General features: G+C 44.3%; 1 protein-coding gene across 1 annotated transcript; it reads left to right on the top strand.

Annotated features, from left to right (window-relative positions):
- The first annotated feature begins 6,003 nt into the window (after positions 1 to 6,003).
- SNTN (sentan, cilia apical structure protein) lies at positions 6,004 to 11,385 on the top strand. Its single transcript, XM_083490663.1, has 4 exons — positions 6,004 to 6,357; positions 7,238 to 7,272; positions 8,550 to 8,689; positions 9,784 to 11,385. Exons 1-4 carry the CDS (start codon positions 6,242 to 6,244, stop codon positions 9,940 to 9,942), a joined length of 450 nt encoding a protein of 149 aa, XP_083346789.1. The 5' UTR covers positions 6,004 to 6,241; the 3' UTR covers positions 9,943 to 11,385.
- Positions 11,386 to 15,011: the final 3,626 nt, after the last annotated feature.

Genomic DNA, 15,011 nt, shown 5'->3' with positions numbered 1-15,011 from the left:
TTTTCTGAAATTAAGAGCTGTTTAGACAGTGGAACAAACTTCCTTGGAAGGTGGTGGACTCTCCTTCCCTGGGTATTTTTAAGCAGAGGTTGCAGGGCTATCTGCCATTGGTGTTTTAGCTGAGCTTCCTGCACTTCAAGGGGTTAAAATAAATGACCGTTGGGGTCCCTTCCAGTTCTACAATTCTATGATTCTTGGTGTGCATGTGGGGTCCAAGCAGCTAGAGTTCCAGAGCCAGCTCCTCCTTCATGTCAATACCATACGATATGATATGATATGATAATCTTTATTGTCATTGTCCCATACAGAACAACGAAATTGGAAAAATCTATGTCAGGCATTCAAAAACCAACAAACCTGCTATCTCAGCTATCCCTGCCTGGACAATCCCCTAAAAACTCTGATACCCCATAATTAAATACAATATACTGCCATAGAAACTACATTGAAATGTAAAGGTAAAGGGACCCCTGACCATTAGGTCCAGTCGTGACTGACTCTGGGGTTGCGGCGCTCATCTCGCTTTACTGGCCGAGTGAGCCGGCATACAGCTTCCAGGTCATGTGGCCAGCATGACTGAGCCACTTCTGGCGAACCAGAGCAGCGCACGGAAACGCCGTTTACCTTCCCACAGGAGTGGTACCTATTTATCTACTTGCACTTTGGCGTGCTTTAGAACTGCTAGGTTGGCAGGAGCAGGGACCGAGCAACGGGAGCTCACCCCGTCGCAGGGATTTGAACCGCCGACATTCTGATTGGCAAGTCCTAGACTCTGTGGTTTAACCCACAGTGTCACCCGCATCCCTTCCAGAGACTACCTTACACTGTGTTTAAAACCACAATTACATTTGGATAGAAACTGTTTATCAGGCGGCTAGTCCTAGTCCTATGTCCTATGTCCCTAGTCCTATGTCATGTCACAAATGACTTTTGCAAGCCCCCTAAGTTTCAAGAGTAAATTGACACACAATGCTGCCCAAAGCTGGTACTCATTCTAAACTAGAGATGGGGCAGAAAGACGAACCTACCCGATTCACAAGATCTAAAACAATATGAGAACGGAAACAGCCATCCTTTGGAATTCGCAGCTCTCTGAATTTTGCAATGCGCACCTCCAGCCGTGTAATATGCGCAAAGGCTAGTAATGTTTCGATGCAAATGCACATGTTAGCAAAAGTAATGCAAAAGTGTGCTACAATAGGCAAAAGAGCTTTGCAAAAAGAAATTTGTGCTTTAGGCAAAATTGCATACAAATGCGTGTACAGGCACAAATTCACAATTGATGTAGAAGTGTGGAAAACTGCACTGAAAAGGGGGGAAACCAGAAAGCGATACAAGCTAAAATTGATAGACTCACCCTTCCCACATCCAAAGCAGTTATTGGTTCCTGACCAGTGACTCTAATCTTCCCAACAGCATGACTGAAAACGTTGCGTGCCATATTGTGGGGTTCAGCTGATGGGGAAAACAATCCAGATTATTACTCACACTTCATGTGAAAGCTCTTTCTAATTTTCAAGCTGGGAGCAGATAAATTTCTGTGTAATTTAAGTGTGTTAACTGAAGGAATAATGAGCATGGATTACATGCATTTTGGCAGTGACATTGCAATTACAGGCTCTCTTTTATTCATAAGCCTTCCCTAAAGAAGGCACCAGGAATATAAGAAATCTTAAAGCACTTCCAAAAAGGGCAAGGGTGGGGAAAAGAATGGCTTGAAAGATGACACACTAAATATGGTGTGGGTGAGATGAGGTGAGGTGTATGGGATGATATGTTCCTAGATAATTAAAGATAATTAAAATCCAGAAAGAGTGATGGTTGTAGATATCTATATTTGCTTTGGCCTCAGGAATTTCACTGCAGCTAAATGAGGGAGAAGTCTTAATTCTTTCAGCCATCTGTTGCAACCTTCTTTCTGTGTCGTCATCATGTTACATAAAGAGTCGCTCCAGAGAGTTTTGTCGTTGGAATTTATCACGGCACTGGAAATACTAGGTAGAAATTTGAGAAGCAGTGATATGCAGTGGCCTATAGGGATGGGTTGGTAGGAAGAAGAAGAAGAGTTTGGGATTTGATTCCCCACTTTATCACTACCCTAAGGAGTCTCAAAGTGGCTAACATTCTCCTTTCCCTTCCTCCCCCACAACAAACACTCGGTGAGGTGAGTGGGGCTGAGAGGCTTCAGAGAAGTGTGACTAGCCCAAGGTCACCCAGCAGCTGCATGTGGAGGAGCGAGGAAGCGAACCCGGTTCACCAGATTACGAGTCTACCGCTCTTAACCACTACACCACGCTTGGAAATTTCACATCACCAGCAGTGCAAAGAGCTCAGTGCTGCGGTGGCGGCCATATTGTCCAAAGGAAAACTGCTGGGGAACACCAAAATAATAATGAGGGCAGAGAGGGAAATGAATCTGAATAGCAGCTCTGTCTAATTTTTTTCCAGTTGCTTTCACAAAAGGGTTGCATGTCTCAAAACACATTGTCAATGTTACAATAGCAGAAAAACAAATTTCAAAACCATTATTTCATTTCAAAACCACGTGCAAGCAAACAACGTAGGAATTTTTTTCAGCATACCAGAGTTGGTTTCCACAGATGGAAGGATATAATTTTTATATCGATTTTCTAAATATAAAATTTGATATACAGTGGTACCCCACAAGACGAACGCCTCGCAAGACGGAAAACCCGCTAGACGAAAGGGTTTTCCGTTTTGGAGGCGCTTCGCAAAACGAATTTCCCTATGGGCTTGCTTCGCAAGACGAAAGCCCATAGGGAAATCTCCGGGGACCTCTTTTAAATGCTAGCGGTGGGGAGCAAAGCCTTCCCCCCCCTCCGGCCTTCAGAAGAGGTCCAGGAAGGCTGGCGGGGGCCGAAAGGCTTTGCTCCCCAGCACCAGCATTTTAAAAGCAGTCCGGGATAGCAAGGAAGCGCTTCCTGGTATCCTGGACGGCTTTTGAAGGCAGGAGAGATCCGCGAAGCCTGGGCGCGCTGATGTCAACGCGCGCAGGCTTCGGCATGCCGGCAAGTCTCCGCCAGCAGCGGCAGCGCTGCCGCTGCTGGCGGAAAGGTCCGGGAAGCCTGGGCCGGACAGCTTTTGAAGGCAGGCGGGGGGAGCAAAGACTTTCGCCCTCGCCAGCCTTCAGAAGAGGTCCAGGACCTCTTCTGAAGGCTGGCGGGGGGCAAAAGTCTTTTTCCCCCCTGCCTGCCTTCCCAGGGGCTTTTAAATCGCCCCGACAGCGGAGAAGTCCTCCGCTGTCCCGGGGCGATTTTAAAATGCCGCCCGCCAGCATTTTAAGATCGCCCCGGACAGCGGAGAAGCCCTCCGCTGTCCCGGGGTTTTTTAAAATGCTGGGGGTGGGAAGAAAAGCCCTTGTCCCCGGACCTGGTCTGAAGTCGGTTTCCCTAGGAACGCATTAATTGATTTTCAATGCATTCCTATGGGAAACCGTGCATCGCAAGACGAAAAACTCGCAAGAAGAAAAAACTTGCGGAACGAATTAATTTCGTCTTGCGAGGCACCACTGTACAGTAAAACTATTCTGTAGCATCAGGGCTGCTCAAAACAAGTGTTCCGTATTTTAATACGGAATTTATTTGACATATCCTGAAGCAAACTTACATTTAAGTGAACTGCCCTGAGACCTCGGGGTATAGGGCGGTATATAAATTCAATAAGTAATAATATAATAATAATTTAATGTCTCACAATAGCAAAATTAGGGCTCATTAAACATGCTGTACATCCAAGGGGGCTGAGGGGAATCCCAGTGTTTAAGCCCCACATAAAGTGTGATGGAGGATCAGCATTCACGCCATAGGTTAGGGTGGGCTCAAAACGTCCTCTGGATCTGGGGAAGCGAGATGGTCATACATTTTCAACAATAGCTCGGTTGGCAGAGCATCAGACTCATGAGTTGAAGCCCCACATTGGGCAAAAGATTGTTGCGCTGCAGGGGGTTGGACTAGATGACACTTGTGGTCCCTTCCAACTTGACAAAATTCTGATTCTATGTACGTGGGCTGCCTTATACCCTGAAAAATGGTTCATATAAATTTGATATCAAATCGATCAAATTGAAATCCTTTGATATAGAATTGATATAAAAATTTAATATAAATTTGATATCCCTTGATTTAAAATTTATATCCTTCCATACAAAATTCATATCAATAGGTGAGACCACCTGTCACTTTCTTTTAGAGATTATGGGTGGCGATCCCTGTAGTTTTCTAGCTCAGAACCACAATCTGGGTCTCTTCTGAAGGTATACAGTGGTACCTCAGGTTAAGAACTTAATTCGTTCCAAGGTCCGTTCTCAACCTGAAACTGTTCTTAACCTGAGGTACCACTTTAGCTAATGGGGCCTCCTGCTGCTGCCGCGCCGCCAGAGCACGATTTCTGTTCTCATCCTGAAGCAAAGGTACTTAACCCGAGGTACTATTTCTGGGTTAGCGGAGTCTGTAACCTGAAGCGTCTTTAACCTGAAGCATCTGTAACCCGAGGTACCACTGTATTCAAACAGGACATTACGGCTGCAATCCTCTGGATTAGTCTCACGCAGTTGAATGAGACACATTCCCTGGTGTGTGTTCAGCACTGCAGCCTGTAAAGTGCTGGGCGAAATCTGAATGTAATATCTACATTGACCAGAAAGTACTGCGTTCCATTTACAAAGTGATTTCCCCACCCCAATTTCAATCTCATGTTAGCATTCGCATGTTGTTGTCAACTCACATTCACAAAGTGTTCACAGGAAGCTCAAGTTCAGGGCCGTATTTACCAGGGCGTGCAAGGGGTGTAGGGCACCCAGGAGCCAAATCTGGGGGGGGGGGTGCCAGGTGCCCACTGCTGAAGCCGCCTAAGCTCTTAACTATCTACCTGTTATGAAATAATAAATAATTTTGATCAAGCTAGAAAAACAAAATACATATATACCTAGGTATTACCGAACTGTATACCTACTATTTCACTAAAGGACTTTCAACTTTGTGTGCTCATTTGCCAAAGATGCGCTATGCCAGCGACGGTGCTTGTCATTCACAATGGCGGTACTTGTCAGACTCAACGAGTATACAGTAAGTCTATCGCAAATAATAAAGTTTGTTTCTTTTTCCTCCCTTCTTTCGTAAACAAGAGATAAGGCGTAAGCGTGGTGTCTGGCATAAGCATAATAAAAGTAACTTGTGGGCTAAACTAAACTAGGGGGCACTGGGTGGATCTGTGCATCCCAGTGGTGCGTATGCTAAAGACTCCCCTGCTCAAGATGGTTTTTATTTTTATTTTTTATAAAAATTTTATTAAGTTTTAACAATGCACAACAAAAAAAATACAAAAACAAAAACAAAAAAGTATAAAAACACAGCATACATACTACAAAATACAACACTACAAACATTAAACACAAAAATACAAAGATACATACATTAAAAACTAATAATAAAAAAGAAAAAGCACATATAGGAACAACACAAAAATTCCCTCTTTCTTGGTTTTATATCTTAAATTCACATATTTTCCTGACTTCCTCACATCCCCCGTTCTTGTATCCCTTTTAAAAGTTGATTCAGCAAATTCATAGCCCTTAGTTTGTCTATTTGTTAATTTGTTAATTTAATCTTAAATTTTATCTTATTGCTAGAGCCCCCACAGTTCATTTCAATGTCATCAACATTCAGAAATTTTACAGTGTTTCTGCAAATAAATTTTAAATTTCCCCCAATCGTCTTCCACTTGCTCTTCTCCCTGGTCTCGAATTCTGCCAGTCATCTCCGCCATCTCCATGTAGTCAATTAGTTGCATCTGCCAGTCTTCCACGGTGGGTAGATCTTCTGTCTTCCAATGTTTTGCTATAAGAATTCTTGCTGCTGCTGTAGCGTACATAAAGAAAATTTTATCCTTCTTTAACACCGATTGGTCAACTATGCCCAGGAGAAAAGCCTCTGGTTTCTTCAATGCTCAAGATGGTTTTTAGCACCATGCACTGAAGCAGCCTGAGCCAGGTGTGTTGCACAAGCAGCGATGAGCTTCCTTTGTTAATCTCTTAGCTTAGAATGTCCTCCCGGGCTGATTTATTTTGCCAGCAACTTAGTGACCAGAGAGCCTTCCCATTATTAATAGGCCTGGCTGGTGAACAGGCTGCACCCCCTTCCTCCTTCACAGCTTGTGTTTGTCTTTTTTTACAACCTCGGAAGTTGCTAAGAGATCGTAAACAGTGCTCAGGCTGTAGAAAAAGATGTGTGGCTGTGCATCTAGCGCTGCGGACAAAAAGTCATATTCTCTAAATCAGGCGGGAGATGCTTCTTCTTCGAAGAAAGGCACAAATTCAACTTCCAAGAAGATGGCCAAGCCGTAAGTGTTAATCTTGACCTCTTTCCCTCTAGCAGGCTCTCCTACATTTTCCTTGCTCTCTGTGTCTGTGTGAATGAGGTTCCACAGGAGAGGAAAAGACAGAGGTTTCACAGCTTGTGGGCTGGGCTGTAATGAGTTTCTCACACTTCGGCAAAACTAATCATACTGTCTATTAAAATGTTTAAATCCTAGGGGAGAATAGGAAAATCCTCCAAGAGCATTTTCTTGATAGGCGCTTTAAAAAATTGATTACTTTATTTTTCAAACTTATATCCCACAGTTCCTTTTGAAATCCCAGAGCCACTTAGATGGGCTTCTCACTGGGCAACTAGCAAACCCAGGCCGACTCCTAGCGGCTGCTTCACTAAGGCTAGCAGAGGGAGTAGAGTCCACAAACAGAAGCCGGAATTGTCCAAAATGAGTTGAAAACATCGGAGCCAAGTCCTAAGGGCCGAGGTCCCCTCGCCAACCCCTTATAATATATTTGATGGAGCCAGGCGCCCCCCCAAGTTAATGAGCTTTGCCATTCAAATGGTGTAGGTTGCACCATGTCATGTGATTATGTGGGGCAGGGCTTACCTGCCCCCCAATATTATATTCAAGTTGGCACCCCTGGTTCTAAAGGTCTTTTCTTAAGATGTGTTCAATATACACAGGCACAGATTCTATTATTGCAAGCAACCGAATCTGATTATGTTTTGAGGGGCATTACATTTTTATCCTATATCTCAGAAAAGAAAAGAAACTTACAATGAAAAGGAGAGTGACCAGCCCAATATTAAAAGCCCTCCCACTATGCTCTCAGATAATAAAAAAAAAATCATTTCTTGCTACATTAACCACCCAGATATACCAGTAACAATGTCTATTTAATTTCCAGTATTCCAATATCCAAGCAGCTGGCTTCCATAAAAGGTAAGTGAGCTACTCCCCTTGTTTCCTTTATACATTCATCTATTTTCCTGGACAGGGCAGCATAAAATGCTGTGATGCACATAGCATTTCTAACCACGTTTACTTCATGGAATCATAGAATAGAATCATAGAATCATAGAGTTGGAAGAGACCACAAGGGCCATCGAGTCCAACCCCCTGCCAAGCAGGAAACACCATCAGAGCACTCCTGACATATGGTTGTCAAGGCTCTGCTTAAAGACCTCCACAGAAGGAGACTCCACCACACTCCTTGGCAGCAAATTCCACTGTCGAACAGCTCTTACCTTATTTCTAACCTTATTCTATTGGGCTTACACCCAGGTTATTGGGGTTAGAATTGCAACCTGAATATATATTGCAACACAGAGCACACATCATTCCCATCCCAAAGCCAAATGTTTTTTTAGGTTCTCTTAAGAACATCTGAGGAAACAAATACATTTTTAGTTGATGCTGAATTATTATTTTTAATGAGTTGGTACGACGCGGGTGGTGCTGTGGGTTAAACCACAGAGCCTAGGACTTGCCGATCAGAAGGTTGGCGGTTCGAATCCCCACAATGGGGTGAGCTCCCGTTGCTCGGTCCCAGCTCCTGCCAACCTAGCAGTTTGAAAGCATGTCAAAGTGCAAGTAGATAAATAGGTACCACTCCGGCGGGAAGATAAACGGTGTTTCCATGCGCTGCCCTGGTTCTCCAGAAGTGGCTTAGTCATGCTGGCCACATGACCCGGAAGCTGTACGCTGGCTCCCTCGGCCAGTAAAGCGAGATGAGCGCCACAACCCCAGAGTCAGTCACGACTGGACCTAATGGTCAGGGGTCCCTTTACCTACCATACATTACTCAGCATCCCACACCAGGATGCTAACAAGGCCCCTCAATAGATTTTAAGGGTTGCGCAGGCTCAGGACTATTTTTGCAAAATGGCAACTCTAACCATCAGCCTGAATCACAGCCCTCTCTTAGTCTGCAAGTTTGTTCCACCTCTAAGCAGGCATCCATAGTGCTGGGCTCTATTACAACACTAAGGGTCTAAGCCTTCCTTTGAATCCTGCAGCCGGCTCTTCTGCAGGTAGCTCACAACCATAAACACCCTCGCCATACAAATGCAGTATGCAGTGTCATTGCTGTCAACTGCAGGAAGCTCAGAATAATTTACTCTCGCTGACTCTGGACTCTACTGTTCTTCTTCTTGTTGTTGTTGCTGCTTAAAAAACTGCTTCCGTTGGCCTCCCACTTATTGTATTTCGTCCCTCAGCTCTAGGGAAAGGCTCAGATCTGGAGAAAGCTGTTGCGACAGCAGCCTTGGTTTATGACAACGTTGCAGACACAGAGGGAAAGCTCAGCAAAGCCGAAGCAAAAAAGTTGCTCGAGACTCAGTTTGTGCATTTCATGCAGGTAAGTGGAGTGATCAAGCTGGTGTAAAGGGAACATCGGGGGAAGAGACCAAACTCCTCAGCCCTAGGCCAAGAGCATTGCCAGGCCCAGTTGAAAGTACCAATATCACCTTTAATAAAGCCTTAATAAAGCCTCAACTTTCTGGGGTTTAGAATATGTGAAGGAACACCTGCTGAGAGCTACTGGGGGTGAGGAGTTGCATGGCACCCAACACCCCACTGCTAGTTGAACGGGGGCTGGTGAGGGTTTAGGGGCCCAGAATCTGGAATTCCCATTTCTGGTGGTCTTCTTATAATAATTTAATAATAATAATTTATTATTTATACCCTGCCCATCTGGCTGGGTTTCCCCAGCCACTCTGGGCGGCTTCTAACTGAATATTAAAAACAATCTTCTTCCTCTTCTTCTTCTTCTTCTTCTTCTTCTTCTTCTTCTTCTTCTTCTTCTTCTTCTTCTCCTCCTCCTCCTCCTTCTCCTTCTCCTCCTCCTCCTCCTCCTTCTTCTTCTTCTTCCTCCTCCTCCTCCTTCTTCTTCTTCTTCTTCTTCTTCTTCTTCTTCTTCTTCTTCTTCTTCTTCTTCTTCTCCATTTGAAGGGTATACAACATTTGGTGAACAGTTAATCTTATGTGGGATCCTGTTGTTGGTTTTTTAGTATTATTGCTGCTGTTTTCATTACGTTTTCTATTGCTTTTCTCTTAATACAGTTTTCTATTTTGTCAGCTCAGAGGACCAAAGAGCAGCATATGAGATTTTAGTATAAGCTCCTCTCCAGGCCTTAAAAAAAGCAGTGTGTTTTCAGAACCTTTCTTCTGGCCACTTCTTCGGACATCAATCCATGTCAGCTGGTCACACATACCCTTTCTTTTCTTTTCCTTTTTAGCATTGCTATTTGTGCCTTTGGCATGCTTGCACCGAACGCATTTGACTGTGTCTGTTAATAGTCTCTTGACGTGCGGTACTTCCCCTTAAATTGACCCTGATTCTGCAACCTGTCTAGGAAGCATGTTTTGTAGCTGTTCTGCTCTCCCTCATTAGCAGCCATGATGAAAGCAGCTTCCATATTTTGTCACAACATGATTCACGTTTTTTCACAGGGTCAGGAAACCAAGCCGAAATACCAAGAGATCATTTCTGCTCTTGAGGAGAACAGGGACGGCGAAATTGACTTTGAAGACTTCATGGTTCAGTTGCTTAGCCTCACCCTGATGTCTGATCTCCGGGAAGAGATCCGAAACGTGAAAAAAACAAAGTGATAAAGGATGCTGGATTGAACAGATCTTTTGGGTGGTGGGATGGGGGGGGGAGAGAAACTAAGGGGAGCATCTTATTTTTATGGCATGTTTCCAGAATGATAGATAGATCACTGGTATCCTTGGCAGAATTGTGGAGCACAGACGTATGGGTGACTCCCCACTTATGCGGGGGTTTCATTCTGGCGCCCTGCGTGCATTAGTGAAATTTCTGTAAGGGGGGAGCACACTCTAAACACACTTTTCATGCCCTCTCTGCCACTGTCTCTCCAATTCAGATCAAAAATGCTGTACCAAAAATATCCGCAATGGGATTGAAGCTCGGGGGGCAGCTATCCCACACATCAGCTGTTAGGCGGGGTTCTGAGCAGCCTAAACAAATTCCCACTGTGCCTCCAGTCTCTTTTCTGCCCCCACTAAAGTCCTCTTTGGACTCCGGGGAGAGTCTCCTCACAAGCCACCAGGACTCTCCAGCTCTCTCTCTTGTGCACGCCATTTCCTGGTGTAAATGGAATGATTTAATTTCCTGGCACCACACATATACACGGTCACACACAAGTTCATCGCACGCAAATTGGGGGATGCCAGTATTCTAAAAGGGGAGAAAAGGCTTTTTTAAAAAAGGTTATCTGCCTTCCGTTAGGCTCTAGTGTGATCAAGGATCAGATGAGTAACCAACAACCCAAATCTGTGCAGGTTTGCCCATTGAACCGTGGGGCTTATTTGGAAGTAAGGATGCATTTGGCTGCCAGAGATTGCAACCCTGCGCACTCTTATCAGAGAGCGTCTCATGAAACCTTTGGATCAATAAGCTTTTGAGTACATATGCATAGGTTTGGGCTGTAAGAGCAATTTGCATTTCAATTGCACGTTAAAGGGCGAAGCAGTATGGCGAAAAAAGAGATACTGGCCCAAATCCAGAGATACTGGTGCGCAAGAAGGTGTTGCATGAAGCAAGCAATGGGGGTGTGAAGGCTTTGAGTGTTGGCCCCGAATACCTTACAAGCATTCCCATCCACACCAAGACAGATGAAATGGGAATGTGCACTTTCTGGAGCGATGGAGAAGGCATGAGTTGACTCACATAAGTGTCTTGCCCTTACTGAACTCCACCTGCAACCCCACGTCTGTTAGATTACATACGCATTATGCCCTGCATCACGCACTCCCTTGTACCATCTCCTCCACAAGAACCCCAGCTGGGTGAGCATGTGAAGCAGCCTTAAGGGTGGACCAGGTCTACAATACAAATAGTTTCATCTCCTGGGTATATTCATTGACTAGGCTATTGTGTGGGAAATGTATAGGAAAATACCTAGAGTTAGTATTGAGGACTTTGGGTGCTGCAATTAAATGTTGGCTTATTGAGCTGAGTTGAAAGATTATATTGACTCTTAGCCTGATGCATTATAATGAATAAAATTAACGCTAAACCAAGACAAATAACGGTTTATCTATTTATTCTTGCAAAAGGTACAGAGCTGTCAAAAGCACAGAATTTCCTTAATGTTATTTCACATGAAGTACATTCTCAGGCATCCTGAAATTGGTCTATCTTGGCTTTGCCTCTGGACAATTTTGTGACAGCTAGAATCTCTCTTTTCAGATGGTCCATGTTGCGCAAAAGGTAGTGGGGGGACATTTCTCTGATAACCTGTACACTGATTATTCAAATGTCAGGTTTTCAGCTCACAAAGCAGCCCTGAGCGATGATAACTTTGGAAGGCTGCACATTTACTTGGACGTAAGTCCAACTGATCACAGTGGGACTTCTGAAGGATAATGAATGAGATCATGCTGTAGGGTTATTGACAACACAATCCTATGGAGTCCATTCCTTGGAAATAAACTTCATTGTGTCCAGAGATGTTTATTCCCTACTAAGTGTTTAGGAGTGCGGCCTAAATGCCATTGAACGCATTGGGCATCATTCTCAGAAAACACATTTATGAATGATATCGCTAGGTTTGTCCTAAGAGACTGAAACAGTTGGAGGATGTGTCTGGGAGCAGGGAATTCTGAATGCTACCCTTTAGCTTTACCAGCTCCTGTTTATGAAAAGTTCCAGAACTTCAAGCAGAGTGTGTTAGAGCAAATGTCTATTAGTGTAAACACAGTGTGTGTACTTTGTGAAGACTCCAGAGATCTGAAGGGAAGACTCCAGATATTCTTTCCTGTTCTGTGGAATCTGGTCCTCCATGTAGGATGATGACCAGATGCAAAAAGAGAATAGGACTTTTAACAAAATACAGTTGTACCTTGGAAGTCGAACGGACTCCATTCTGGAAGTTCCTACAGCCAATCGGAAGCCATGCCAGACATTCGGCTTTCGAAAATCATCTGGAAACCGAAACACTCACTTCTGGGTTTCAATCATTCGGGAGCCGATTTGTTCGGGAGCCAAGGTATGACTATATAAGGAACCTATTCAATGCAATTCAGAGTTTTTGGCTCTGCCCTGGTTTGCAGGCATGGTCATGGCTGCCTTATGTAGCTGTTTGAATATTGCACTATTATAGACCGGGGTGGATCTACACACAGGGGCGGAAAGGGTCAGAAATTAAATTGTTATAACAAAAGGGGGGGGAACGCTATGTAAAATCACAAAGAATATTTGTCCCTCTCCAGCGCCATCTAGTGTTGCATGTTTATAACACATTTAAAACTCTGCTTTTTTGACTAATGTAGCTTGGATTCACTTCCTCACTCAGCTATGAGGGGTGACTGTGTGAAGTAATCATTAGCTCACAGCCTAACCAACCTTAGCAAGGTTGTCGTAAGAATCAACTGGGTGAAAAAGAGAGCCATGCACGCCCCCAAGCAGCTTGGAAGAAGAGTAGGATGCACATGCAGTAAAATAAAATGGCGGAAAACTAGTGGATGAAAATGCAAAGATACAGAAGAGGAGGAGAAGAGGAAGAGGAAGAGGAAGAGGAAGAGGAAGAAGAAGAAGAGGAGGAGGAGGAGGAGGAGTATGGATTTGATAGCCTGCTTTATCACTACCCTAAGGAGTCTCCAAGCAGCTAACATTCTCCTTTCCCTTCCTCCCCCACAACAAACACTCTGTGAGGTGAGTGAGGCTGAGAGACTTCAGAGAAGTGTGACTGGCCCAAGGTCACCCAGCAGCTGCATGTGGAGGAGCGGGGAAGCGAACCCGGTTCCCCAGATTACGAGACTGCCGCTCTTAACCACTACACCACACTGGCTCTGGCACCATTCATAGTTGCATAGAACCATAGAATTTTAGAGTTGGGAGGGACCCTAAGAAGATTTTTAGGCAGATGTAACTTGCATGAAAATTGTAAAAGTCCCTCTTTTACACACCTCTTAAAAGGTTCAAGAGCCCTGTCTGCTTTGGAATCTGGCCACTCTACTAAGTATGCCATTTTAATATTTTAACTTTAACACGTGCATTTTTGTACTCATCCCTTGGCAGGAGAACTGCATTGCCAAACTCAGAGAAGCGTGAATTTCAAAGGACAGCTGTGTTCCAGTTTGTGCATTGTTTCAGGAAGTGCAATTTCACCTTTAGATGCAGACTGAATTGAACCTGTTCCCCATTGTTGTTTACACCTGTATATTAATGTACACCCCCCCAACAACAATAGATTTAGCAAGGAAACATTAATCTCTTAGAGGGAAGTGCAACCCTACAATGAAGATGATTTCCTGGCTACATCTGGATGATCGTTAGGCTTGTCCCACTGAGAAATGGTGGGTGCTTTCCTTATGAGATGAACTAGCTGGAGTACTTCCTGTCCCCCCGTTCTGCCTCTCCCTTAGTTAAGCCTCCTTTCTTGCTTGTGGGGTGAAACGAGGTCTTACGATGGAGAAAACCATGTGTCCATCATAGAGACGGAAAGAGCAGTGGGGCCAGACTTTCACCAGCTGCATCTTTGCTTGGTGCGTCAGAGATTTTAATGGGAGAGATGCAATCCCCGGCAACAGCTTTAGACAGTTAAGGGGGGAAAGTGAGAGACACAAGGTAGTGGGTTTTAGGAAAACTAAGCATAGGCAGCAAGCTTTCAGAGAGCAAGATGCATGTTAAAGTGAGACGAATTAACTCTAGCAACCTTGCCTTCCACGCTAAGTATGTTTCTAATTCCCCTATTTTAAAAAGGCAAAAAATATGTCTAAGTAATTAGTTGGAAGGAAAATGCCCCTAAAAGGCCCTGGAGATATCAATGTGTCTACAAATGTTCCAACCCTTTCATTTTCTCTCTCGCCTGAGCAGAGGAGGTGGGCGGGCAGTCCTTTTGCCTTGGCACGCTCTTATTTTCTTTAAGCAGGAAGAAAGAGAAATGGGGGTAAATTAACCCGTTCGCTGGTGACCTTCGGTGCTAATGAAGGAGTACAATGTAGGGGCTTAAGGACAGATTTAGCTCACTGACACCAGAAGCGTTGTGCTATGGCAACCTGCGTTTCTCATGTCCATGCAGTCCACCTGAAAGAGGAAGGCTAGGGTGGATTGACTTTGCATTTTCAACCCACACTTCCCCCCTCAAGGAGCTCTCCATCCCGCTTCTTATGAACAGAGCAACCCTGTGATGCAAGTTAGGATGGAAGAAGGAGACTGACAGAAGGGCACCCAGAGGGACTGTAGCTCCGTGGCACAGCACACACTTGGATGTGGGTACAGTGGTACCTTGGTTCTCAAACACCTTGGTACTCCAACAACTTGGAACCCAAACACTGCAAACCCGGAAGTGAGTGTTCTGGGTTGCGAACTTTTTTCAGAAGCTGAACATGCTCTGTTTTGAGCGTTATGCTTCCAATTTGGGTGCCACGCTTCCATTTTGAGTGTCATGCTGAGGACTGTCTGGTTTTGCTATTTATTTTATGTTTTTGTTTTTGCGACTCTTTTTGTTTTGTTTTGTTTTTGTGACTGTGTGGAACCCAGTTTAGCTACTGATTGATTGATTGATTGTGTGACCACAGTACATGGTTTATTGCTTTCATTTTATGGATCAGTAGTCTCATTTTATAGTAAAATTCATGTTAAATTGCTGTTTTAGGGGTTGTTTTTAAAAATCCGGAACGGATTAATCCGTTTTGCATTACTTTCTGTGGTA

This window comes from Podarcis liolepis (assembly GCF_965112155.1).
Source record: "Podarcis liolepis genome assembly, chromosome: 2".
NCBI classification, from domain to species: Eukaryota; Metazoa; Chordata; class Lepidosauria; order Squamata; family Lacertidae; genus Podarcis; species Podarcis liolepis.
This window is presented reverse-complemented; position numbering and strand designations above follow the sequence as displayed.

Excerpts from the sequence above, each read along its gene's own strand:
- SNTN (XM_083490663.1), top strand. The coding sequence starts at position 6,242 with ATGTGTGGCTGTGCATCTAGCGCTGCGGACAAAAAGTCATATTCTCTA. Across the intron at positions 6,358-7,237 it reads TCCAAGAAGATGGCCAAGCC|TATTCCAATATCCAAGCAGC; the intron begins GTAAGTGTTAAT and ends TTTAATTTCCAG. Across the intron at positions 8,690-9,783 it reads AGTTTGTGCATTTCATGCAG|GGTCAGGAAACCAAGCCGAA; the intron begins GTAAGTGGAGTG and ends GTTTTTTCACAG.